The sequence below is a fragment of the Lutra lutra genome, chromosome 4, assembly GCF_902655055.1.
Source record: "Lutra lutra chromosome 4, mLutLut1.2, whole genome shotgun sequence".
Classification (NCBI taxonomy): Eukaryota; Metazoa; Chordata; class Mammalia; order Carnivora; family Mustelidae; genus Lutra; species Lutra lutra.
In genome coordinates this window covers 181,317,695-181,344,170 of record NC_062281.1, presented here as the reverse complement: position 1 = coordinate 181,344,170, position 26,476 = coordinate 181,317,695, and the positions used below count along the sequence as shown (strand labels likewise).

Sequence of the window (26,476 nt, the reverse complement as noted above, 5' to 3'; positions counted from 1 at the left end):
CCCTCAGCATCCCCTGGAGTTGGTGGAAGGGGCAGGCGTCGGCCAGCCCACTTCACATACGAGAAGCACAGGCTTCAGAGAGGGGACGGGAGGTCCCCGGGGCTGCACAGCTGGGTCCGTGCATTCTGTTGCAGACAGAGCACAGAGCTGCAGAGCAGTCGGGGGTGGGGAGTGGTGGAGGAGGAGGGCCCCAGGCCTCGGGGAGGGGGGGCGGGGGTGCCCAGGTGGGGAGCACGGCTCATTCCATCCTTGCAGCAGCCTCCAGGAATTCGCGCCATTCTGGGCATCTGCAGCGGCCCCTGGGGCTGACAGGACAAGGCCAGGGCATTGGCATTGGTAGAGCGGCTGGAGCAGACTCAGATGGGGCCGATTAATTTATCCAGGTCCCTGGCAGGAAACAGACAGGGAGCAGCTGGCTGGCTCTTCAGTGCTCCATTAATTGTGACAATGACTTTAACCCCAGATGTGACACAGCACTGCCCAGAGGCCTTGGCTGTATGTAGTGTGGGGTCCAAGGGGGTCCTTCTAGGGTACGGGATGTAGGAGGCGTAAGCTTTCAGGTGAGGCCGGCACACCCTGGACCTCTTCCCCCAGGGGCCCCCCCAGAGGCAGGCACAGGTGGGCTGGGAAGGTGCTGCCAGGCTGGCATCATAGCAGGCCCATTCCTCTGGTGCCCTGCTGTGCCAGGCCCCAGCCAAGCACTTGGCAACCTACTTCTCCTTTCATTCTCTCAAGCCTCGCCGCAGTGTGCCTGTCTGAGCCCCATTTTACAGATGTGCGCACCGAGGGTTGAGACCACATGCTGGCCAAGATAAGGTGAGATGGAGGGGCTTTCGTCAGGAAAGACTTGAGGCCCCCGTGGTCCCCACTCCTGCACTCGCAGGTCACTCAGAACCCCCAAGATTCTCAGAACATTACGAGGACTGGTTTTTACGTCCCCCATCCCCCATAAGCAATAGGATCTTTAGTTCAAGGACAATTGCGCATAGAGGCCCAAGAGAAAAGAGCAAGGCATTGCACCGCTGGCCAACCCAAGGCAGGGACCCAGAGCCTATCCCTTCCATCTGCACTCAGCCTCCAGCCCCTCCTCAGGGCTCTCAGGAGTCCATGGAACTCAGCCCCTCGTGACTGCTCCTGGCCAGCCAGCTTTCTGCAGTTGAGGAAGCCAGAGCCCAGAGAAGAGCCGGGACTTGCCCAAGGTCACACAGCACGTTAGAGACCGAGAGGTCTTGACCTCTCAACTCCAGGCTCATTCCTCAGCCCTGGGTCTTGCATGTGAATCCTCTGTGGCCGAGCTGGGCTATCTGGTGCTCGCTGAACATTGCTTATTCTTCCCAGCCTCTCGGCGGGCTCTTCCCTCCCGTCCCTGCAAGAGCTTCCTGCTTCGGCCTGCAGGAAGTTTTCACCACCCCCTGGATGCCCAACCCCTTTGGCATGGAGCCCTCCACCACCTTGTCTGATGGACTGTGAGACGCTCAAGGGGAGGGAGTGTTTCTGGAATGTTCCTTTCTTAGTAGTGGTAAAATACACTTAACATTTACCATCACAGCCACATTTTAAGTCCATGATTCAGTGGCATTAAATACATTCCCTGTGTCCTATGACCATCACCACCGTCCATCTCCAAAACCCTTTTCATCTTCCCAAGCGGAAGCTCTGTGTCCACGAAACACCAGCTCACCCTTCCCCTGTCTCGCAGTGCCTGGCAACCACCATTCCGTTCTGTTTCTGTGGCTCTCAGGACCTCATTTAAGTGGGATCATACAACGTTCTTTCTCAGCTGGCTTATTTCACTTTGCGTCATGTCCTCAAGGCTCAGCTGTGTGTGGCAGGCATCTGAATGTCCTTCCTTTTTAAGGTTGAAAACTATCCCATTGTTTGGATACGCCGCATTTTGTTTATCTAGTCATCTGATGATGGGCACATTTGGGTTTTCTACCTTGAGGCTACCGCGAATAATGCTGCTGTGAGCTTGAGTGTGTGGTATCTGTTGGAGACTGCTTCCCATTGTCCTGAGTGTGTACCCAGAAGTAGAATTGCTGGGTCACAGGGTAGGTCTCTTTTCAACTTTCTGAGGAAGCTCCACACTGGTTCCCAGAGCAGCTGCCCATCTTACACTCCCACCAAGAGGGCACACGCTTTCCAGGTCCTCCAAATCCTCCCCAACATTTGTTATCTCCTGTTGTTCAGATAATCGCTGTCCTTGTGAGTGAGAAGCGTCTCTCATGGTGGTTTTGATTTGTATTTCGCTAATGCCGAGTGACTGTGGCCATTTTTCTATGGATTATTTGACCATCTGTATATCTTTAGAGAAAGATCTATTCAAGTCTTTTGCCTGCTTTTCAGTTGGGCTGTTTGGTTTTTTGTTGTTGAGTTATAGGAGTTCTTTATATATTCTGGCTATTAATCCCATATTAGACACATGATTTGCAGGTATGTCCCTCCCATTCCGTGGGTGGGTTTTCTTACACTCTGTGGATCGTGTCTGATTTATTTCTGAATCACTGACGCCTCACCAGCAGGTGGCACAGAAGCCACCACATTCAACTTCCCCACATCCTGGCACTCCCTTGCTGAAGGATTTGGGGCATAGTCAGTTCTCTGCATTAAAAAGGTCCCTCTGGCAACTGATACAGAAACTGGGCTCGTGGGCCCCGTGACTTAGCCAAGCACACCCCCAGCCCCAGACTCCCACCCTGGGAGTGTTTGGAGCTGCCATGTGGACACGAGGTTGGGTTTTATACCTTTGGCATCAATTCCAGTCCCGGTTCTACCACTTACTAGCTGGGTGACTTCAGACACGGGGCTCAGAGCTATTTCGTCACCAGTAAACTGCCGCAAATAACACTATCTTGGAATGATGTGGCACTCTATGGGCTCACATCTCGAGGTGATGGTCCAGTAGAGGGAAGGTCGGTAACCCAAGGGCAGAGAACATTTGGTCTTCTTCCCAGGGAGGTCCTGACCCCATGCACGCGGGGCAGGGGTGACTGGCAGGAGGGGCAGTGTGCTCACGCTCACTTCAGCGCTGCGCTCTCTGTGCCCACAGTGGGACTCCATCAACGAGGTGGACGAGTCCTTCCAGCCCATCCACACGTACCAGGTGTGCAACGTCATGAGCCCCAACCAGAACAACTGGCTGCGCACGAGCTGGGTACCCCGCGACGGCGCCCGGCGTGTCTACGCTGAGATCAAGTTCACCCTGCGTGACTGCAACAGCATGCCCGGTGTGCTGGGCACCTGTAAGGAGACCTTCAACCTCTACTACCTGGAGTCAGACCGAGACCTGGGCGCCAGCACCCAAGAAAGCCAGTTCCTCAAAATCGACACCATTGCGGCGGACGAGAGCTTCACAGGGGCCGACCTGGGCGTGCGACGCCTCAAGCTCAACACGGAGGTGCGGGGCGTGGGCCCCCTCAGCAAGCGTGGCTTCTACCTGGCCTTCCAGGACATCGGCGCGTGCCTCGCCATCCTGTCTCTCCGCATCTACTACAAGAAGTGTCCCACTATGGTGCGCAACCTGGCCGCCTTCTCAGAGGCGGTGACGGGGGCCGACTCATCCTCGCTGGTGGAGGTGCGGGGCCAGTGTGTGCGGCACTCCGAGGAGCGGGACACGCCCAAGATGTACTGCAGTGCCGAGGGCGAGTGGCTGGTGCCCATCGGCAAGTGCGTGTGCAGCGCTGGCTACGAGGAGCGGCGGGATGCCTGTGTGGGTGAGCGCGCCACGTGTGGGTGGGTGGGTGGGCGGGCGGGCGGCCGGCGTGCAGGCTCGGTCCGGGAGGGGGCTGCCAGGGTCTGGGGGGTGCAATCGCAGGTGGCAGGCATCGGGGTGGGGGCGCGAACAACATCTGGGAAGATGGGTGACCCTCCAGCATTTCTGGGTCAGCAAATATAGCAGGCGGTGCATGCATTTGTGCTCGTGTGTGTGTGTGTGTGTGGGTGTGCGCGCGCGTGCGCGTATGCGCGCATGGAGCAGGGGGAAGGGAGAAGAGAGGGAGACACACTACAACCAGATGCTACTCTCTGTGGGCAGTGTGGAGATAGATCTCTGAGGATACCCGCAGGACCGGGCGTCCAGCTGCGTATACGCCTGTGGGAGGGACAGAACTGTGAGCTCACTTGTGTCAGGCCTTGTTTTAGGCACTTTTCACATATTAACTCGTTTAGTCTCCAGAGCTACCCTATGACATAGAAGCTACAGTTATCCTGATTTTATAGATGAGACTGAAGCACAGAGAGGCAAAGCAACTTGCCCAGGGGTACACAGCTCCGAAGCAGCAGAGCTGCGATTTGAGCCCAGAGGTCTGGTTCCGGTGTTCATGCTCAAAACCACTAAACTTTTGTGGAGGAGAGGGAAGTGGCGGCAGACCCCGGGTGCAGGGGTGCAGCAGGGGGCCACTGGGAAGCTGTGCAGGCAGGGGCCCCCAGGGAGTCCTGTGTAAGTGGCCTGTGTCTGGGGGGATCTTCCCCAGGGACCTGTGGGAGAGCACAGCCAAGGTCCTTGATAAAGGGAAGGCGGAGGATGGGACAGCATGGTACCTATTCCCATGAGTGCGCTGCTCAGGTTCCCACGCCAGAGGCCAGGAGCAGGGCCGGGGCCCCAAACTGCGTGTGTGTGTGTGTGTGTGTGTGTGTGTGTGTGTGTGTGTGACACTTGCACTGTGCCCGTGTGGGGGCGATGTAGCCAGCCATCCCAGGCACCGGGGACACTGCATGAGTTGGTTGGACAGACAGCTGGTGCCTCAGCTGGTACTGGTCTCGGCTGGGTTGCCCTCTGCCCTTCCCTGGCCTCCCCTGGGGGCGCTGGACACATGGCTGCTCGTCCATTCAGAGCAGAATGAAGCCTGCTGTTGGGACCACGGGTGCTCCTGGGGGAGGAGGCTGTTCCTATGCAGGGATCAGAGAGGCTGGGGCCTCGACCCTATCTGGGGCCCTTCTCCTCGGCCCCAAGCAGGCAGGAAAGACCCCTTGGTGCTCACAGGATAGAGCAGGGCACAGGCCAAGAATTTCAGGTAGTGTTCAAGGTAGTTCTCTGGGATCAGGACCCTCTATCCAGCCACCAGGCCCCTTCCAGATCCTCTCTGGGGCTCTCTGGTTTCCTTAAGCTGTCCTTCTTAACTGCTACGAGTCTTCACCTCTCAGGGACCCTAACCCCCGAAGCATCATCTGTGACATTTACCTGTTTCTGGACTTGTTCTGCCCCCTGTGGCCTCATTTATCAGGTTCCCAGGCTTCCAGCCTCTCCTGGTTCCCGTCACAGTCATCCCTGTACTTCTCGACTCCCCGCTGCACGATAACCAACATCCCTGTTCCTTTGCAGCTCACAGAGGGAGGCTCACATATCAGCTCATTTGCTCACTGGAGCAAGGCAGGTGTTACAGATCCATTTTACCAATGGGGAAACTGAGGCTGCACAGGCCTCACAGCTGGTGAGAGGTGGACCTGGGACGTGAGTCGGGTCTGTCTTGCTGGAAGCCACGTGTAGGTATTGAACCTACCCCTGGCCCAGCCTGACTGCTCTCCCTGCCAGAGCTGGCTTCCAGTATCCCTTTCTTCTGATGGGGACAATAAAGTCCCTTAGCAACAATTTTCAAGTATTTGCCATGAACAGGGCACATTAGTAAGTACTTCCTCCTCTTCGGGGCAGTTTCTCATTCTGTTAGCAACTGTTGTGTCTCAGGCATGGGGATTTAGGGAGTTCACACACGTTCTCATGCTTACAAAAGTCCTCTAAGCGAGGTAGCATATCCCCATCTTACAGATGTGAGAAACTGAGTCCTTCAACGTAAACTGCAGAGTAGGTCTCTGATCCCAGGCTGGCTCCCTCCAGAGCCCTGAACGGCTTTCCTCTCTCCACAGAGCCCTCTGCCAAACCCCGCTTCCCTCCTCCCTGGGGGAACAGCAGAACAGCTCTAACTGGTACAGCATAGGCCGTAATAAGAGGCCAGCTGGTCAGTGGACACCTGGTCAAGGTCAGCCGCTGACCCCAACCCTGGGTTTAGTCTGTAAGCAAAAGTAAGCCACTTGTCTGTCCGGTGTGCAACAGGACACCCTTGCCCTTGGGAGGGAGACTGATCTTCTTGACTTTCGGGTCCAAGGTCTCAAGTCCTACACTGGCCTCCTTGTTTGACAGGGTTGGGAAGTGGAGCCCAGTGAGGGCTGTGTCTTGCCCCAGGCCCCACAGCGAGTCAAGGGCAGGACTCTGGGTAGAAGCTCCAAGGTCTGGAGCAGCAGGACCTTCCCAGGGCTGGGAGAGGCTGAGCCATGACCACTGCCTGGCACCGTTGGCTCATTAATAAAAAATAATAAATGCCGAAGCGGACGTAGGAAATTGCAGCATATTTTGAATTTTACTTTTAAATCACAATACAACGTAATTATGCCAGTTGCAAGATAATTACAGATTTTATAAAAAAAAAAATTAATTCCTAATGCACTGCAGGCGGAGAGGTTTGGGGACAAAATGCCAGTGGCAAGTCGCACGAGGAGAGACTTTTCTCCCTCCTGTGAGTGGGTTTCCGGGATTATCTGGGTAACCTCCTTGGAAGAAGCAGCACGGCTCTGACACTGAGCCCCTCCACAAATGGGAGGCCCTGGCATGCGACCCGACCCTGCCGGGGCGCCCCTGTCCCCAGCCCTCCTTGGGCAGGTAACCTGAGAGTGGGGAGGCTGGAGACCAAGCAGGAGGCGGGAACAGAGTGGGGGTGACTTTCCGGGCTGCGTGAGTTGTCCTCTCAAAGCTGTAGCTCCCCTCTGCCACCAACCAACCTGAGAGGGACACCCTGAGGACCGTGGGTCCCCTGGCCGCCTCCCTCAGGCAGTTGTCTCTGATCAAACAATTGAGGAGGAAGGGCTGGGCTCTGGGGTCCTGCCTTGTCCAGCCTGATCCCACCGCCTTCCTTCTAGCAAAAGGAGGGGATCCAGAGCCTGAGGCCTGCGGCAGGGGCCAGCCCAGATGGCGACGGTCACCCTCCCAGCCTGCAGGCCCCCTGCCCCCTGCTTTTACCTTCACAGCTCTCCACAGAGGTGGCCAGGGAGCACCTGATTCCACAGAGAAGACAGTGGAGCCTAGGAGGAGGGACCAAGCCGGTCACGGGCTCCGTGAGGGCTTCCTGAGAAACCCTCAGGCCCTCAGGCCTCAGAGACCCACAGGAGAGCATCAGAGCCAAGGGGAGCTGGTCTAGTTTCCCAGTGGGCAGGTGGGGGTCCAGAGAGCCCAAGTGACTGGCCCAAGGGCACACTGCTAGCAGCGGTCGATTGGACCCCAGATCTCCCAGCCAGAGCGCCCCCCTCATGACACAGTGCCAGGCCCAGTGACCTGTCCCCACAGCTAGCTGCTGTGCCCCCCCTCAGTCCAGGCAGGGGAAAGGCCTCTCGGAACACCACCCAAGGGAGCAGCAGCCCTGACGCTGAAGGCCCGGTTGCTGTCCTTCCCGTCACCTGGACACAGAATGCAAACCACCCTCGGAGGCCCTAATCATTTTTCTATAAATATCAGAGAGTCTCGCTTCGGAGGGGCAGCACGAGCGCCGAGCTCTTTTGCCTTCCTGACTGTGTTTAAAATCTGATTTAGAATTAATTTCCTCTGGTCATCCACCGGCGGACACCTTATTTCTCAAATCTCGGGCTCTTGGTGGGGGAGCGGGGAGAGGTGGCAGGGCCGCAGGCAGGTGCCGGCCGGGCGGGCGGCCTGGGCAAGGTGCCCTCGGCAGGGGCAGCGGCCCCACCTGGCGCTCGGCCGACTCGCCGGGCACGCGGGCTCCGGAAGCGCCCTGGGTCGGTGGCCGGGCCCGGGCTCCAGCCCAGAGCCGCTCCATCTGTCTCAGCCATTCATCCCCGGCTCTGCCTCCAGGTCTCCGGGCTCCCCGAGGCCTGGTGATTAGTATTCTTATTAAAGATTATTTTATTTTCATTGCGCGGATTAATCTGGCTTTGACACGTTAGAGCCATATGGGTATTAGCAGAGCGGGTGAGAACCGCCCACTGGCGAGCAGCAGAAAGGCCGGGCCATCTCTAAGCCCTGGACGCGTGTTGAGAGGCTGAGGGGGGACAGGCCCGGGCCCCAGAGGTTCCCCCAGCTGGGTTTGCATTCTGGCCGGGCGGGGAGCCTGGGGCGAGGTACCCCGCCTGTTTCCTCTCTGCCAAGCACAATGTCCCCACCACATAGCACTGGGATAATTGCCAGGCACGGTCCTGGCGTGAGTTCACGTGTACTTACTCACGTAACCCTCACGACAGCCCTAGGAGCTGCAGCCTATTACTGTCCCCATTTTACAGATGAAGAAACTGAGGCCTGGCCACCTGCCCAACATCCCTTAGCCTAGGTGAAAGGGTTAGAGCAAAAGAGGAACCCAGGCAGCCTGCTCCCGAGTTTGTGCTCTTTTTTTCTTTTCTAAAGTATTTATTTATTAGAGAGAGAGAGAGAGAGAATGCACAAGCAGAGGGAGAGGCAGAAGCAGGCTTCCCGTAGAGCAGGGGAAGCCCGATATGGGACTCGATCCCAGGACTCCGGATCATGACCTGAGCCAGAAGCAGTGGCTTAACCAACGGAGCCACCCAAGCGCCCCTGAGTTTCTGCTCTTAACGGATGAGAACAAGATGATCTCTGGGGCAGTCAGAGACTCAGGAACTGCGGGCCGTCTTTCCATGCGTCCTTCCTGCCACAAATCACACGAGGGTGTTGCCCACACCTTCCCCGTGCCTGTCACAGCCCAGACAGCTCCTGGAAAGCAGGGCCAGCTCTTGCTTAGCTTGGCCCCATAGTAGCAGCTCAATAAATTTGGATAAAGGAACAAATGCAGGACAGCATGGGCAAGCGGTCCCTGAAGCGCTAACTGACACAGGCCTGATCACAGCATGAGGACGACTGTCACTCAGCTCAATGATGGGTTGAACCACATATTTGCTGATGAAGGGCAAAGCTGTCTTCCTCTGCCCGGGTCCTGGGCCCGGAGGAGGCCTCTTTGGCTTGCCCCAGGACTCTGTCATCCAGGGGGCTTCTGCGAGGAGGAGGTGAGATCACAGTGCGTCAGCTAGGAGCCCCATAACGCCGAGGCCCAGCCCCCTGGCAGGCCCGAGAACCCTTGGGGTCTCTCCAGGGGGGGAAGAAGTGTCAGAGCGGAGGCACGTTTTCCCACTCTCCAGCTTGTAGGCCCCATCTGGCTCTGGGGCCTCTGAATCCATAAAGCAAATGTGAGGACAGAGTCTTTCTTCCCAGCTTCAGTTTTTCTCTCGAGCTGGGAGAATTTTACAAATTAGCTTGATTTTAGCTTTTAGAATAAAGAGATACGACTTTATTTTATTTATTTTTTTATGACATGATGTCTTTTCTTTTTTTTAAATGCATTTCTTTTTTTTTTTAAGATTTTATTTGTTTATTTGACAGAGAGAGAGATCACAAGTAGGCAGAGAGGCAGGCAGAGAGAGAGGAGGAAGCAGGCTCCCCACAGAACAGAGAGCCCGATGTGGGGCTCGATCCCAGGACCCCGAGATCATGACCTGAGCCGAAGGCAGAGGCTTAATCCACTGAGCTACCCAGGTGCCCCCATGATGTCTTTTCAAGTGAAGCTTCTGTCAAGCACGGAGTTTTCCAGAGCGGGACTTTGTGGATAGAAATCCCATAAGCTTCCCGGTGGTCTCTGTGGCAAAGGAGGTCAGGTCCATGGTGCAGCCAGGAGCCGCCTGGCTGGGTGGCATTAGGTGCTCCTGAACTCCCGGGTTCGCTCTCTGCCCAGAGCAGACAATGGCAGGATTAGCTTACTTTGAAACCTTCTAGGGCGCTGACAATTTCTGCTCAGAGCCAGACACTAGGAAGGTTGAGATGTCCTTATTCACAAGGAGTTGCCCACAAGCACCTGCTGGTTCAGGAGGTGAGCCAGACCTACAGATTAAACAGCACAGCCGTAGGGTGTGTGAGAGGTGGTGGTCCTGAGCATCGGCTGCAGAAGTGGGGTGGGGAGCGGTGGCTTCTGTGCACCTGCGTGTGTGTGTGTGTGTGTGTGTGTGTGTAGGTGTGGAGAAAGGCTTCATTTGAAGGGACAGTTAAAATGAATCTTGAAAGAGTTTGACAGGTTGACCAAGGGGGCAAAAGACACCCCAGGAAGAAGGCACAGTCCGTGCAAAGGCCCTGAGGCAGGAAGCAAACTGCCAGATGTGGGGAATGGCCAGCTCCTTAGTTTAGCCTGCAGGTGGGGGGAGGAGGCTGCAGCAGGGCTTTGAACGCCGGGCATTGCTGCGCAGTCCCAGGCCCAGCGTTGTTTTAGGGAGTTCCTCAACCTAGAATGCCTCTACTCGTTCTTATTTTTTTAGGCAAGGCTCAAATATCATTTCCTTCTCCGGGAAAGTAGCTTCTCCCACCAATCACCCTTTGGCATATCCCCTGTTGTATTTCCTTCCTGGAAATGGTTTCGGCCTCGTTTACTGCATGTCTCCCACTCGAAGAGACTGGCTCCGTGAGGGCAGCGACCCTCCTTGAGAGTCTCACTCATGGCTGGGTCTCTGGTGCCCAGATCCGTGCCTGGCACAGAGTAGGCGCTCGTGAACACTGCTGGAATGAGCAGCAGTCAGGCTGGCGGCTGGGGCGGGAGATCCCGGCCAGGCTGGAGGCTGGGGCCTCCATGTGAGAGATGATGCAGGTGTGGTGGAGACCGGGGTGGGGGGGGCACAGTGGCAGTGCCACAGGCTCTGGGAAGGGTGGGAGCCAGCGATGTCCCGGGTGGTCATTGCTTGGGAGCTTGGGAAACAGAGCCCCGGGCCCCACGCCTGGCCCTTCCACACCAGGTGGCTGTGGTGGCATCTGGAATCTGTGCTGAGTGGGGTCTTATCACCTGTGTCTCCTATCACCGGTCACACTGCCGCCCACCCCATTCCCTTCCAGCGTTTTTTCCTCCCCAAGTCACAGCCCTTGGATGCCTAGCCTCCTGATGCTCCGAGGCAGCGTCTCACTCAGGGACCGGGTTCCTGTGAGGGACAGATTCAGGCTGGAGACAGGCCTGGCCAGGAAGGGCCACAGGAGATGTGACTCTGGTGTGAAGAGGCTCTTTCCTGAGCCGACTTCAGGGCTGGGACTCTGGTGTCAGGGTCCCAGCCCCAGCTCTGCCCCCGCCTAGCTGTGTAACCCTTTGTAAGTCACAGGCCCTCTCTGTGCTTCAGTCTCTCCATCTGCCAGCAAGGGTAGGACCGGGGCATGCTGAAGGCCTGCACCGGTGTCCCCTGGGAGATCTGGCCGGAAGCCCTGGGTCAGAGTGAGGGCGGTCCCAGGGCCGGCCAGGGCGGCCTGGTGGGCTCCTCTGAAGCCGCCTTATCCTCTGCAGCCTGTGAGCTGGGCTTCTACAAGTCGGCCCCCGGGGACCAGCTCTGCGCCCGCTGCCCTCTCCACAGCCACTCTGCAGCCCCCGCTGCCCAGGCCTGCCGCTGTGACCTCAGCTACTACCGCGCATCCCTAGACCCGCCGTCTGCAGCCTGCACCCGTGAGTACCACCCTGCACCCCGGAATCCTGGAGACCAAGAGCAGGCCAGGACCCCCTGCTCCCAGACTCCAGGGAGCCAGGACTCTGGAGGGGACACAGGGACAGGTGGCTTTCTTGGACCAGGGGCCAGTCCAGGGCTGGGGGGGTGACTCTAACTCTGCCTTCTTGGTGGGAGTCCCTACCTTGACCTCTCTCGGGGTCCCCATTTCCTGTCATACATCACCTGCCACCTCTCCTCAGGGGAATCTTTCCTTCCTTCCCTCCGTCTTTCCTCCCTGCTTCAGAGGACCGATGAGAGGTGGCTTTGGTCATTTCCTGACCCAGCAGTGAGGCTGATGTCCTGGGAGCTGGGGTGGGCAAGCCAGCAGGTTCCCAGGGAGCAGAGGAGTATCAGAGGAGCCCCTGATCCCTGTTATCCCTGATGGTCAGAGCTGCCTCCGTGTGTGTGCGGTGAGTGCACGAGTGTGTGCTGAGAGTGCGTGTGGCTGCCTGCGCGGATGCTGCCATGTGTGGGTCTGATTCTGCATGTGGCTCTGGAACACCTGCCGTGATGGTGACACCATGTGGGTCTGTGTCAGCAGCTGCTCCTATGGAAGATGCCTGCGTAGTGTTTGTACGCTCCAGTGTGAGCGTCGGGGTTTTATGCCTGTGTGTGTAAAGGATTGCTACGGCTGTGTGTGCACATCCAGGTCCCTGAAGGGGACCCCCAAGTCCCCGCAGAGCTCTCATGAATGTGCCTTGGGGGTTCAGCTTGTGCACACCTCTTTGCAGGGGACGTGCGTGTGCCTGGAGAAGTGTGGTTGTGTGTGCTCATGCCCTGTGTACCCGAGGGGATGCCAAGGGACTCTGGCACCGTGCCTGCAGGGCTGCGTGACTGTCCCAGCGATTTGATGGTTCTCTTTCATTACTTCCTCTCCTGGCCTGAAGGGACCTCTCACACCACCCCCCATCCCAGCTGGGAGAGGCAGCATCCAGCTTAGCCCATCCCGTTTGCCAACCCTGGTCTCTTGTGGTGGGGTGACAGGGGCTTCCTAAGGTTCTGTCTGGTTGTGCCCCCCAGTCTATCCCAGCCTTAGTCCCCAATCTTCCTCTCCCCCCACATCCTTCATGCCAAGCCCCCCAGGTCCCTGTATGTGGCAGATGAGAGTCTGTGCGTGTGAGCGCGCGCGCGCGCACACACACACACACACAGAGACACAGTCTCCCTCCCTCCCTCCCTTCCCCCCTCTCTCCCTCCTTCTGCCCAGGCCTATGTGTTTACCCCATGTGGGACCGGCCCAGGCAAAAAGGATGGCTGAGTGACATGGTAACTACCGTGGGGTTTGCAGGCAAGGTGAGCCCAGCTCTAGATCAGGGACACTTGTATTCAGCGAGCCAGACTTCAGTTTTCCTCTAGATCCACAATTCAGGGCCCTCAGGTTCTAGAAATCTTAAGACTGTAAAAGACTAGGCTTTTAGTATTCCGTGGACTTCAGATTCTATGATTCCCTATGATTCCGAGATTCTTCTATTTTCTTAAGATCTAAGAGTCCCTGCCTGGGATGCTGAGAACTGGAATTCTAAGCCCCAGGGGTCTCCACATTGCCCTCCATGCCCTCCAGACTCAAATCCCCACCCCCCAGGAGCCTACTCCAGCCCCCAACCCCCCAGCCCCAGCTCTCCAGAATCTCTGTGCTGCCCAGCTGGGCTCCCTTGGGGGTGGGGGGTGGGAGTCGGGGGTTACACTGCCATAGAGACCCCACTGGGCTTCCCAGCACCTCCCCCACACCCTGCAGCAAGGCTCAGGGATCTGTGCAGTAAACCAAGCACAGAGGTTAAGGAATGGAGTGTGTGAGGCAGAGACAGCAAGGGCCTTTCACACCCAAGGTGGCTGCTGTGGGCACCCCCGAGGATTGTCCGTCTCTCACCCTGTTCCCGATGGAAACTTCAGGAAGCACAAACCTGGGATCTCTGTGGTCCAGCAGTGGGATGGTAAGGGATGGGGCTTAGCTTTCTGGACACAGACCTGACACTGTGGTCCAATCTGATGCTGTGTCTGCTCTTAGGGGGCTCCCAGAGGCTGGACGAGGCCAAGCCCTTTTCCTTGGAGACCCCCGAATATCATAGGGGAGTCCCAGCCCTTCTCTGGTCTGATGGAGGGCAGCTGGGCCAGCCCAGGTAAATGCCCTCCCCTGCCACCAGTCACTCTCCTCTCCCCAGGGCCACCCTCCGCGCCCGTGAATCTGATCTCCAGCGTGAATGGGACATCCGTGACCCTGGAATGGGCCCCTCCCCTGGATCTGGGCGGCCGCAATGACATCACCTATAACGCCGTGTGCCGCCGCTGCCCTTGGGCATTGGGCCACTGCGAGACCTGTGGGAGCGGCCCCCGTTTCGTGCCTCAGCAGACAAGCCTGATACGGGCCAGTCTGATGGTGGCCAACCTGCTGGCCCACATGAACTACTCCTTCTGGATCGAGGCCGTCAACGGCGTGTCTGACCTGAGCCCTGAGCCCCGCCGGGCAGCGGTCGTCAACATCACCACGAACCAGGCAGGTAGGCGGAGTGGCTCGGGCTGGCAGCTTCCCTGCCCCCTGGTCCTGCCTTCCTCCCCAGGACTCGGAGCTCCGGGCTCTCCAGGCTGTTAGGAGAGTAGAACCTGTCCTATAGGTGGGAGGAAGCCAACAAAGCAGAGACAGGTGGGCACGGCATTTCCTAGGTTCCAGAACCTTCTTTCCGCCTCTGTTTCTTCCCTGGTACAATAGGAATAATGGTGTCTGCCTCGGGTACTAGGATGAGGCTTAAGTGAGAGAGATGAAAATGCTTAGCCCCCCACCTGGCCCAAGGTCCGTGCCCCATAAATGTCGTTAAAAGGTAAAATCACTCTGATTATCATTTTCCAGAACACCTGCCACTGCTGCCCCAGGGATGGACTTAGTTGCACTGGTTTGGACAACAGCCATTTATCTCAGGTCCTAGCCAGTTGTTGGGCTGGATTCTGCCCCTGGAGCCCCTCTCTTCCCCAATTCGGGTGGGTCCTGCCTGTCCAGTGACGGCCCGACCCAAGAGCCCACCACGGCAGCCTCACCATCCGCAGCCACCCCAGCACACGCCTAGGACTGCTGTGGCCCCCACCCCGTCCCTGGCCCAGAGCCTTCTCACCATGTCACCAGGGAGGAGAGCAAGGGTCTGAGTCACCACGTAGGAAGTGGCAGAGTGCATTCGAACCCAGGTCTGTCCCGCCCGCAAGGGAAATGGGCCTCCCAACTGTGAGCCCAGGGCACCCCCTCTCTGATGCCAGAGATAGACATCCACTCGAGAGATTCTCATCTGACCAGCACATGTGGGGCACCCCCAGAATGCCCGGCTCTGTCCTCGGGGCTGGTGACATGGTGGGGAATAGGCCTGTGGGTCTGGTGCTTGTGGCCCTGCCCTTGCCCATGGGTCTCCAGAGCCCAGAAGTGCTCCTGACGCCACCAGTATGCTCCATCATGAAAAGAAAAACCCTCCCTTGAAGGCACGCTCCCTTCCGCCACTGACCAGTTCTCTTCCCAGGGAACCTTCCAGAAAGAGCAGTCTGTGTGGCTCTATCTGCGTCCTTTTCGGGCAGCCCTGGCCAGGTCTGTCTCCCCAGCTGTCCTCTGAAGTTCAGGGTCCCCACCTGGCCACACGCAGTGGGGGTTTTTCTCCCTCTTTCTTCCCTCATGGAACGCTTCTGTCTTGCCCCCAAGCCCCTCCTACCCCCCCATTTCCTGTCCACCTGTCTGCCCTGCCCTTCTCCATCTCTGCCAGCCCCTCTTCTAGAAATAGCCTCAGAAGGCTAGAGGACCCCATACTTGTCCCGGACCCTCCTCTCTTCCCTCTTCACCTGGGTCCATCTTCCCTGAGTGACCTGATCAGGGCCAATGGCTAGGAACCCCACTGTCATGCTGACATTTTGTTACCAGCACAGGCCTCTCCCCTGAGGACCATGTGCTCACTCTTGCCCCCGCTCTGATGTGTTTTAGCCACACAGCACACAGCCCCCCACTCCCAGAACACGGCACCACTGTTCATGGGGTTGCTCAAGCCCCAGAGCCAGTTGTCATCCAGACTCTCCCTCCCTGTCTCCATACCACATCCACCCACCTGCCAGGCCCACCGGGCCTCCCTCCAGGTGATAGTCTCCACCTCAAACCCCTTCCAATCTCTTTCCCTGAGCTCAGTCTACAGTGATAAAATACCATAGGTCGGGGGCTTAAACCACAGAAATGCACTGATGACAGTCCTTGAGGCTGGAGGTCCAAGATCAAGGTGCTGGGCTGTTTGGTTTCTAGTAAGAACCTGCTTCCTGGCTTGCAGATAGCTGCCTGATCGCTGTGTTCTTGCAGGGCAGAGAAAGAGAGAAGTCTAATCCCATCCTGAGGGCCTTGCCTGCAGGACCCCACCAACACCTAATTGCGTCCCCAGGCCCCGCCTACAAACACTATCAAATTAGGGCTTCGATATATGAATTTGGGGAGGGGGACCCAGTTCAGTCCATAGCATATTCCCACCCCCACCCTGCGTTGTCTGGATGCCCCCTGAGCCCGCCCCGCCTCGCCCCAGGAGACCTTCTCACTCCACATCCTGATTGAATTTTAAAAGCGTAAGTGAGTTCTGGTCACACCTGAGTCCTTTACCAGCTTCAGCCTGAGCTCAGATCCCATTGAGACCCTCCCAGGGCCAGGACGGGAGGGGGGGCACCCAGGCCACCCACCCCACCCACCCCTCCAGCCTCACCTACTTACTCTCACCAGGCTCCCTCCCATGCATCTGTCCACCTCTTGGAGCACACCAAGCATTTCCTGCCTCGGCCTTACTTCTCCTCCAGAAAGCGCTGGTCGGATCAGAGTCTCTCGGGTGGGTGGCCTCACAGGTGGGAAGTCCTTCGGAAGTCCTTCCATCCCTACCTTGGGGAGACCCACCATGACCACCTCCCCACCCCAGCTAAAATGGCCTGGTTCCGCTCCCCACTCCCGCCCCCTGTGCATACAAGGTCGGCTCCGTCACACGCCCAGCCTTCTTCCTGTCCCTCGGGGTACTTAACCAGCCTGTGATTATACATCGATTTGTTTTCTTATTTACTTTCTCTGTATGGATTATAAGCTCCTTGAAAGCTGCCTCGGTCACTGTGGATCTCCAGGTCCTAGTAGACCACAAGGCATGTGGAAGGCATTCAGAAAATCCTGGGGCGGTGGGGGGTAGCCCTGGGGCAGGTAACAGTCCTGAGCAAATTGGTGAGGTCTGGCCTCCAATGGCCCTCCGCTCTCCCTCTCCTCCCCTCTCCTCTTCTCTGTTCCTCTTCTCTACAGCAATCTCCTCCTTGGAGCCTCTCTGGTGCCCCCACCCTGTTTCCCTTCCTCCTCTGTGCTCCTGGTCCCCCTCTGTGTCTGCTCCCCTCATACCCACCTCTTGCCTTGGAAGTCCTTTGTTTTTAAGGGGCACCTACGTATTGCTGGCACTGGTGTGTGTTCCTCCCAAACAACGGTCTTACCCCATCCTCACCTCATCCTGGGAGGTGGTGATGCTAGTCTAGCTTCCCTTTCTGCATGGGGAAACTGCCACCCCAGGGAGTAATGGCCTCAGCCACCAAGAAGAGGCCAGGTTGTGACCCAGGCCCGATTCTGGGGCTGATGGGGGGCCCTGTGCCACGCCCTCCCACTTAACTCTGGGAGTTTATTTTTCATGTCAAAGTCACCTAGCAATGTTTGTTGGGTACCTACCCTGTGTAGCCCCTGTTTTCGAGGAGCTCCGGACGTGCGGGGGGTGTGGGGGACAGGACACCCAGATAGTGGGACGGGGGAGCTGTGGGCCAGAGAATCAGCCTGGCTCGACTGGCTGACTCTGGCACTTTCCAGCAGACTCACCTTGGGGGTAGGTGCCCTGAAAGCAGGAGACAGGGAGGGAGGGAATGATGACTCAGTCACTGCATGACCTGTTGAACAGGTGACCTGGTGTGACACAGGAATCTTGGGGCTCAGGGGCGCCCAGCTCATTACCTTTCCCAGAGTATCAGAGCTGCTGCGGTCCTACCCTCCAAACCCAGGCAGCGAGGACACGGGGTCCGTCTACTTTTCCCCTCTCCTTCCTCCTCCTCAGGCAGTCCTGAGAGCCCGTCCTACCCCAGACCCTTGGAGATAGAGACATCTGGTGGTGGGGCCCCAGGGCAGCGAGGGTCTGCTGGATGGGGTTCATGGTGTCCGGCAGGCTTCCAGAGGATGGGCCTGGCCAGAGATGAGGAGGAGGCAGTGAAAGCTGGGGAAGTCAGGCCTCGTCTGGGTCAAGCCAGCCCCAGCATCCGGGCCCAGAGCCAGGCTGTGCCGACCCCCGGGGGGCCGACCAGAGTGGGAGCGGGTGATTTGCTAGGAGTGTTGGAGGCTGCCGGCTCTCCTGGGATGGGAGCTGGGGAGCAGGATAGTTGGCAATGTGAGTACGCCCCAAGCCAGCTTCCCTGGGACAGAGTCTAGTCTCTGTTATCCCCCATCCAGCCATCTGACCGAGGCTGGCCTCCGTCCCCTAGCCCCGTCCCAGGTGGTGGTGATCCGCCAGGAGCGGGCCGGGCAGACAAGCGTGTCCCTGCTGTGGCAGGAGCCGGAGCAGCCCAACGGCATCATCCTGGAGTACGAGATCAAGTACTATGAGAAGGTACCAGCGGGGAAGGGAGAAAGGGGCAGCGGAAGCCGGCGGGAGGAGCCTGGGCTGACCACCCCTCTTGTGCCCAGGACAAGGAGATGCAGAGCTACTCTACCCTCAAGGCTGTCACCACCAGGGCCACCGTCTCGGGCCTCAAGCCGGGCACCCGCTACATGTTCCAGGTCCGAGCCCGCACGTCCGCAGGCTGCGGCCGCTTCAGCCAGGCCATGGAGGTGGAGACTGGGAAACCCCGTGAGTGCGGGGAGTGGGGAGGCCAAGAGAGCTGGGCCAGGCCGGGTGCTGGGGCCCTGGTGGCCAGAGGAAGGGAAGGCCAAACACTGAGGCTCCGAGAGTGGAAGCGACTTGCCCAAGATGACGGAGCCGGTGACAGCCCACCAAACACTGGCTGTCACCAAGTCACCAGGGTGTCTAGCCGGTGTCATGGTGCGCATCGCTGACAAGACCCCTTATACTTGCCCCAGAGACCCTCTAGGTAGTTGTCCAACAATTCAGGTTGGTGTTTTTTTTTTTTAAGATTTTATTTATTTACCTACTTACTTATTTTAGAGAGAGCGAGAACGTGCGCAGGGGGAGGGGCAAAGGGAGAGGGAGAGAATCTCAAGCAGACTCCTTGCGAATCACAAAGCCTGGCACAGGGCTTGATCTTGTGACCTTGGGATCATGACCTGAGCCAAAATCAAGAGTCGGATGCTCAACCGACTGAGCCCCCAGGCGCCCCAGCAATTCAGACGGTCAGGGTGATCCTGAGGCACATTCAAGCTTGCGGATGCCCTGCCCACCTCTTCAGATGCTTGGGTTCCTCTCCGTGCTCTATGCTGGGATGCCCTCTGGGGGTGGTGTTGGCAGAGAAAGGTTCGAGCCCCAGCCGATGGAGTGTCTCAAGTGCTCTGAGGTCTGATACTGCACTGAGACTGCCCCGCTCCCTCCCGTTTACTGTGTGGCCTGGAGTAAGTTCCCTGCGTCTCCGAGCCTCAGGGTTCTTGTCTGAAAGCTGAAGAGAATAGTGGGTTCTTCTGTAACTGGGTCGGGAACCCGCACCTCCCAGCATAATCAGTTTTGCTACTGTTTGAACAACAGGCGGGACAGGCAGGTTACAGGGGGAAGACACGGGCTCAGAGAAGTCTAGTGCTTCTCCGGGGCTCACACCGTGCCAGAAAGTGCTGGCACTGGAGTGGAAAGCCGGGAAGCCTGGGGCAGCAGGGTTTGGAAGGGACAGCTTAGTAGAGGGGAGGCAGAGGAGGAGGCAGCTGTGTCCCCGACGCAGGGCTGACTCAGCCAGGATGCTGCTCACCCCATGTGTCCACCCCGGGGAGCCGCCAGAACCCCTCACCCTGCTGTTCCCCACCCCCCCCAGGGCCCCGCTATGACACCCGGACCATTGTGTGGATCTGCCTGACACTCATCACGGGCCTGGTCGTGCTTCTGCTCTTGCTCATCTGCAAAAAGAGGTGGGTGGTCCTGGCTGTGCCACCCCCACCCCTGCCACGGCACCACCACCCAAACCCCTCCCCCACCAGCCTGGTCCAGGCTCCACCAAGCTGCTGGGGGCTGGCTTTGCTTCCTGCTTACGTGCTCTTCTTCCCCCCTCGGGGACGGGGACGCTTCTGTCTCGCCCCCAAGCCCCTCCTACCCCCCATTTCCTGTCCACCTGTCTGCCCTGCCCTTCTCCATCTCTGCCAGCCCCTCTTCTAGAAACAGCTTCAGAAGGCTAGAGGACCCCATGCTTGTCCCGGACTCTCCTCTCTTCCCTCTTCACCCGGGGCCATCTTCCCTGAGTGACCTGATCAGGGCCCATGGCTAGGAACCCCGCTGTCATGCTGACATTTTGTCACCAGCACAGGCCTCTCCCCTGAGGACCATGTGCCCACTCCCGTCCCCACTCCGATGTGTTTGAGCCACTCGGCACGCAGCCCCCCACTCCCAGAACACGGCACCACTGTTCATGGGGTCGCTCAAGCCCCAGAGCCGGTTGTCATCCAGACTCTCCCTCCCTGTCTCCGTACCACGTCCACCCACCTGCCAGGCCCACCGGGCCTCCCTCCAGGTGACCATCTCCGCCTCACTTAACGCTGTGTTGGAGACATTCTGGTGTCACATTGCAGGTGAACTAGTTGGGGACCAGAGAGGTTAGGACTCTTCTGCCAAGTAGATGTCAGAACTGGGACAGGAACCAAGGTCTGTCAAAACTGAAGTCGCCGTTCTCTCCCACGGCATCCCAGAGGGGTGTGTGGGCTTAGGAGTCCAGACAGCGAGGCCTGGAAGCATCGTCTTACACATGGAGACACGGGCCCAGGGAAGGGAGGGGGCTGGCCAAGGTCGCGCAGTGTCAGAGATACCAGAAGCCCCTGTCCCCACCCCCAAGGGTGGTTTCATATAAAATGGGGCTTAGGCTGTGTAGACTGATGTGCAGACCAGGTGCACTTGATTTTGTAAATCCTAACTGTCAAAGGTGTCACCGTCCAGCTGGGTTGAGAGCCTGAGGGTGGGGACTCTGCTCTGTAGGGGCAGGAGCTGAACGGAAAGGGAAGGAGCTAGAAGGGAGGAGTTCTGCTCTGTCCCCGACCCGGGTCAGGACTGAAGCTAGGGCTGTTCTCCCCAGGCACTGCGGCTACAGCAAGGCCTTCCAGGACTCGGACGAGGAGAAGATGCAGTATCAGAACGGGCAGGGTGAGTGCAGGGGCCCAGGCTCATGGGGGCAGAGAGGAGGTCCGGCCGGGGGGGATGGGGACAGTGCTGGTCTGGGGAGGGGACAGGTGGGAAGGAGCAGGGCAGCGCGCGGAAAAGAGGAGAGCCCCAGAGATAGACAGTAGGATGTCAGAGACCCCAGACCTCAGAGGCGGAGCGCTGTTCACCCTTATCAGGTTGGCGGGCCCTACCCGGGATGCTAGAAACTCTCCTCCTCAGGAAATGCACGCATCTGCACTCACACGCAATTTTGTGTAGTTTCGGAGGGGGTGTGTCATATACTGTTGGATAAGAACCCATGCTGCAGACAGCTTTCCCAGGACCCTGCAGGGACCCCACAAGATGGGGCACATAGGAGAAAGCCTACCTCCGTACCTCACACCTGTGTCCGTGGTAGACATTAGTATCAGTTATGGTACCAATTCTCAGCTGAGTGCAGCTCAGAGTCGTCCTCACTGCAGTTTTCTAGGGAGCTACTTTCAATCAGAATTGACGTTTGTGATGAAAATGTTTTTGCTACATTTCTACCCTAGAGCAATTTAGATAGACCTTAAAGATTCTAGAAGTGACCCCCCCAAAAAACAGCAGATGTGCTCAGAACCCACTGGAGACCCCAAAGTCCCCTAGAGACCCCATAGCTCCTCCATAGAGACCCCATTTTCACTCGGTAAGCACGTACTGGGCACCTACTGTTTGCTGCCACAACCTGGGCTTCCCGGGGCTTCCCAGGGACCCTCCTTACCCTCCGCATCCCATCCCAGACCTACCCCAGGCTCAGGGCATGCTGTGAGAGCAAGCCTTCTGCACCCCACTCATGGCATTTCTTTCCTGGCCCTTCAGCACCCCCACCTGTCTTCCTGCCCCTGCACCACCCCCCAGGGAAGATCCCGGAGCCCCAGTTCTATGCAGAACCCCACAATTACGAGGAGCCAGGGCGGGCGGGCCGCAGTTTCACCCGAGAGATTGAAGCCTCCAGGATCCACATCGAGAAAATTATCGGCTCTGGTGAGCCTCGGGGGTTGTGAAGATGGGGACAGCACAGAGGGGTGCCCGGGGGAGGGGCACCCAGGGCAGAGAAAGAGGGGAGTCCTGGAGAACACACTTCGTGGGGCAGGGTGGGGGAGGGTGGTGCTGGGGTCCAGGTGTGGAAGGGAGGGTCCCACAGCCCTCCTCTCCCTGCCCCACTCGGGGTCCACAGGGGAGTCTGGTGAGGTCTGCTACGGGCGGCTGCGGGTGCCGGGACAGCGGGATGTGCCTGTGGCCATCAAGGCCCTCAAAGCCGGCTACACAGAGAGGCAGCGGCAGGACTTTCTGAGTGAGGCGTCCATCATGGGTCAGTTTGACCACCCCAATATCATCCGCCTGGAAGGAGTTGTCACCCGTGGTAGGTCCCGGGCTGGGGCAGCCTCACCCTGCAGGGCCCCTCCTGCCCCAGCATGGAAGTCTGGGTCCACCCCTGGACCACGGTGCTCTGCCCCTGCTCTGCCCCCATCCCCCCGGTTCAGGTTCCTGGGTGACTTGGGTGGTCTGGGTCCACCCCTGGACCACGGTGCTCTGCCCCTGCTCTGCCCCCATCCCCCCGGTTCAGGTTCCTGGGTGACTTGGGTGGGGAGGGGACCCAGAGTCCAGGACCCCAGTGGGAACCCTAGTCTCCCTGGAGCCCTCAGTGCCGGCCCAGCTCTTGGCAGCTCACAGAGGGACCGTGTTCCTGGGGTCTCTGATCGATAGACTCGATCAAGAGCCACCCCGTGCCTCTACCCCTCCCCAGGCCGCCTGGCAATGATCGTGACCGAGTACATGGAGAACGGCTCTCTGGACGCCTTCCTGCGGGTGCGTGTCCCGCGCCACCTTCCCCGTGGGTGTGGGGGGAGGGGAATTCAGTCTGGGTGTTGGGAGATAAGGACAGGCCTCCAGACACCCACCGGGAGCTTGGACCCTGTGGACCTGGGGAAGGGGCGTGGGGTACAGGGAGGAGCCTTAAGGGTCAGCTGATCAAATTGCCTTGCAGCCCCCCTTAATGGGAAGGGCCCTCCGCGCACGGGGTCCTCTGTCCCGCACACAGGCTGGAAGGGGTGCCTCCGTGGAGACCCAGGGTCCCGCCCGCTGGGAGGCATGGTGCGTGTCGGGGAAATAGCTAGCCTCCGGCCTCCTCCCCCGAGCCGTTTATCTGCTGAGCCTCCCGGTGCTGGGCTTCCCCCTCTGGGCCTCCGTTTCTCCTTCTCAGGATGAGTGAGACGTCATCACAGCCCCACCTCCCTCTCAGGGTCACTAAGAGCGTAAATGAGACCATGAGAAGGAGCTGAGACAGGAACGTGCTTCATAAGCAGTGAAGACACTTGGCACGCGGCGCGGAGCCTTGCTGAAGCCCAACCGTGTCCCCCTACAGACTCACGACGGGCAGTTCACCATCACGCAGCTGGTGGGCATGCTCAGAGGCGTGGGCGCCGGCATGTGCTACCTCTCGGACCTGGGCTACGTCCACCGAGACCTGGCTGCCCGCAACGTCCTGGTTGACAGCAACCTGGTGTGCAAGGTGTCCGACTTCGGGCTCTCCCGGGTGCTGGAGGATGACCCTGGCGCGGCCTACACCACCACGGTGCGTGGGCCCCCCGCTTTCCGGTGAGACCAGGGAGGGCTCCCACACACACAGTGAAGTTGGAAATGTCGGGGCTGCCTTCAGCCAGGGCAAGTCCTACTTCTTCTCCGCATCTCAGTTTCCCCCTCTGGGAAATGGGAGCTCCCGTTCCCACCTTTCCTATATACCAGGTGGCCTGGGGAGACACCAGGGCTCGGCCTGCGGTCACTCACTGTCTGGGAGGTTTTGGGAGGGTCAGTGTCTCTCTGAATCGCAAATCCACTCTACATTCTTCTGTAAGGATTAGCTAAACCCTGATGGCGGCAGAAGCTGTTCCGAAGAGAGGCAGGCCTCTCGAGAGAAGCCTTAGGGGCCACCTTCGAGGCATGAGGCTGAGTGGGCCGGGGCTCGGGCCCCCCAACCTTGCCTCAGTGAGAACCTTCCCTTGGGGCACCCCCCCACCGAGCATCCGGACAAGGTTTCACTTAGAGAAAGGATTTTGTGACAAAAACAGAAAGAAACAAGAAAGAGGAAGGCAGGGCAGAGAGATAATGAGCAAGCTGAGTCCCACAGGCTGCGTCCCTTGTCAGCCTGTTGACGGGTGTTTGCTGAGCACCTGCTGTGTTCCAGCCACATCACGCGGGTCCTCCGCTCAGTCTGCAAATCAGCTGGGAGTGCGGGTCCCCTGAGCGGAACGGGGGCTCCAGGCAGGGGGAGGCTGGGCCTCCGCTCCTGTGCTGCGGCGCTCCTGGCCCTGCCCCGGCGCTCGGCTCCCTGCCCCGGGCCGGGGAGAAGGCCTGGGCACTTGCGCATGTCTTGCAGGGAGGCAAGATCCCAATCCGCTGGACAGCCCCGGAGGCCATCGCTTTCCGGACCTTCTCCTCAGCCAGCGACGTGTGGAGCTTCGGTGTGGTCATGTGGGAGGTGCTGGCCTATGGGGAGAGGCCCTACTGGAACATGACAAACCGTGATGTGAGTCCGGGACCCTGGCTGGGCAGAGGCCTCGGGGGGTGTTGGGAGGAAGGGAGGGGGCGGACTCCAGCCCAGCACTGTGCTTGTCCCCTTCCCCCACCCCAGGTCATCAGCTCCGTGGAGGAGGGGTACCGCCTGCCCGCACCCATGGGCTGCCCCCGCGCCCTGCACCAGCTCATGCTGGACTGCTGGCACAAGGACAGGGCCCAGCGGCCTCGCTTCTCCCAGATTGTCAGTGTCCTTGATGCCCTCATCCGGAGCCCTGAGAGTCTCAGGGCTACTGCCACTGTCAACAGGTACCTGGAGCCCACCCCAGCTCTGCCCAAACCCAGCTGCCCTCCCGGTATTCCCCCAGATAAGGCCCAGACTCAGGGTCAACCCTGACGTCCAGACCACACCGAGCTGACTCCTAAAGCCCTGACCTGCCTAGGCCCCTGACCTCTGAGCTTCCTGGGCCCCTGACCCCTGTCAAGTCTGGAGCCCCAACCCCTGGCTTACCTGGGCCCCTGACTGCTGTCCTACCTGGGCTCCCCACCCATGTCCTGTCTGCGCCCCTGAGCCCTGAGCTTCCTGGGCCCCTCATCGCTGCCTTACCTGGGCCCCTGACAGCTGTCCTGCCTGGACCCCCACCCTGCCTGAGCTTTCCTCCGCCCTCTCCTTTCAGGCCTGGGGGCTACCTTGTCAGACCCTTTGCTCACTAGTGAGCCTGCTTGGAGGCTGAGGGTGGCTGGTGCCAGGGTCCCCAAGGAAGGCAGAGACCCTGGCAGGCCACTTACCAAGGGCCCCTGTGCCTCAGGTGCCCGCCCCCTGCCTTTGCCCAGAGCTGCTTTGACCTCCGCGGGGGCGGGGGTGGTGGCGGTGGCCTCACCGTGGGGGACTGGCTGGACTCCATCCGCATGGGCCGCTACCGAGACCACTTCGCCGCCGGCGGCTACTCCTCGCTGGGCATGGTGCTACGAATGGATGCTCAGTGAGTGAAGGGTCAGGTGGTGCCCGTGTGGGTGGGGACTGGAGGCAGGGCCACCGAGGCGGGGGGGGGTGGAGGGGGGGTGGGGGGAAAGCTCCAGGGGATGGGTCTGCCCCTGGCTCCGTGGTTCCTGGCCTCCCAGGCCGACCAGAGCAGCCCCACCCTTCCTTCACAGGGACGTGCGTGCCCTGGGCATCACCCTCATGGGCCACCAGAAGAAGATCCTGGGAAGCATCCAGACCATGAGGGCCCAGCTGACAAGCACCCAGGGGCCCCGCCGGCACCTCTGACCCAAGGCCAGTGGGGCCTGGGCAGCAACGAAAGCAGACCCGGGTCATGTTGGCCATCAGAGGACTTGCAGGGTTGGCCAGGGGTCAGGCGTGCCCCCAAGCCTCTGTCCCTCCTCTCAGGTGCCAGGGAGGCCAAGAGCTCCCCCGCAGGACCTGGGCTTACTGGGGCTCAGGCTGCCTGGGGAGGGGCGTTCGGCACCCAGCATGGCTGGGACATCTGTCCCCAGGGCAGAGGGACTGCTCTTCCCCCGAGGCTGGGGCCTCGGTGACACGGAGCCCAACAGAGACATCACTCACCTGCCTCCACGTGTGCGTGTGTGCGTGTGCGTGTGTGCTGCTATGCTGTAGGGATGTGTTTTCATGAGGTTGTGGGAGCCTTGGTGAACATTTGTGATCACATGTGTGTGTCCAGCCATCAGGTCCGAGCACGGACGTGTGCTTACGGTGTGCATGCTTTTCCATTAGGGCGGGGGGCCCATGTTTGTGACCGTGGCTGGCGTGTCGTGAATGAGGACGCGTGTCACAGGCCTGTGCGCACAGAACTTGGTGTGACGCTGCCCACTGCGGATGGGCCCGAGCCCCAGCGCCCGCAGGGACTAGGAATAGGCTCATACCCACCTCCCCTGACACCTGGAGGCTGGAATCAGGGGTCACTTCGGAACCACACCAGCACCAGGCCCGCCCTCGTCTCTGCCAGGGTGAGCCCTCCCCCGGCTCTATCTCAGGTCTGTGCCCTCCATCCAGCAGGTGGGGGGCCACCTGCGGCCTCCAGCAGGCTCCCACCGCTGCTTCCACAGGAAAACAGGGTTCCCGGCCAGCCCCTCTGGCCGCCTACTGTGTAGACATCGCTGTAGAGTACACGAGA

At 59.2% G+C, this 26,476-nt stretch overlaps 1 protein-coding gene across 1 annotated transcript in view; it reads left to right on the top strand.

Moving 5' to 3' along the window:
• EPHA8 (EPH receptor A8) overlaps positions 1–25,829 on the top strand; it is a 34,135-nt gene extending 8,306 nt beyond the window's left edge. The window contains exons 3-17 of the mRNA XM_047726118.1: positions 3,050–3,713; positions 11,313–11,468; positions 13,668–14,003; positions 17,989–18,113; positions 18,191–18,353; positions 19,477–19,570; positions 20,722–20,789; positions 21,648–21,812; positions 22,006–22,191; positions 22,576–22,637; positions 23,194–23,403; positions 24,205–24,354; positions 24,460–24,650; positions 25,151–25,324; positions 25,497–25,829. Of these exons, the coding sequence (XP_047582074.1) occupies positions 3,050–3,713; positions 11,313–11,468; positions 13,668–14,003; positions 17,989–18,113; positions 18,191–18,353; positions 19,477–19,570; positions 20,722–20,789; positions 21,648–21,812; positions 22,006–22,191; positions 22,576–22,637; positions 23,194–23,403; positions 24,205–24,354; positions 24,460–24,650; positions 25,151–25,324; positions 25,497–25,611 (2,859 nt within the window). The 3' untranslated portion in view covers positions 25,612–25,829. The remainder of the gene's footprint in view (positions 1–3,049; positions 3,714–11,312; positions 11,469–13,667; positions 14,004–17,988; positions 18,114–18,190; positions 18,354–19,476; positions 19,571–20,721; positions 20,790–21,647; positions 21,813–22,005; positions 22,192–22,575; positions 22,638–23,193; positions 23,404–24,204; positions 24,355–24,459; positions 24,651–25,150; positions 25,325–25,496) is intronic.
• The last annotated feature ends 647 nt before the right edge of the window (positions 25,830–26,476 follow it).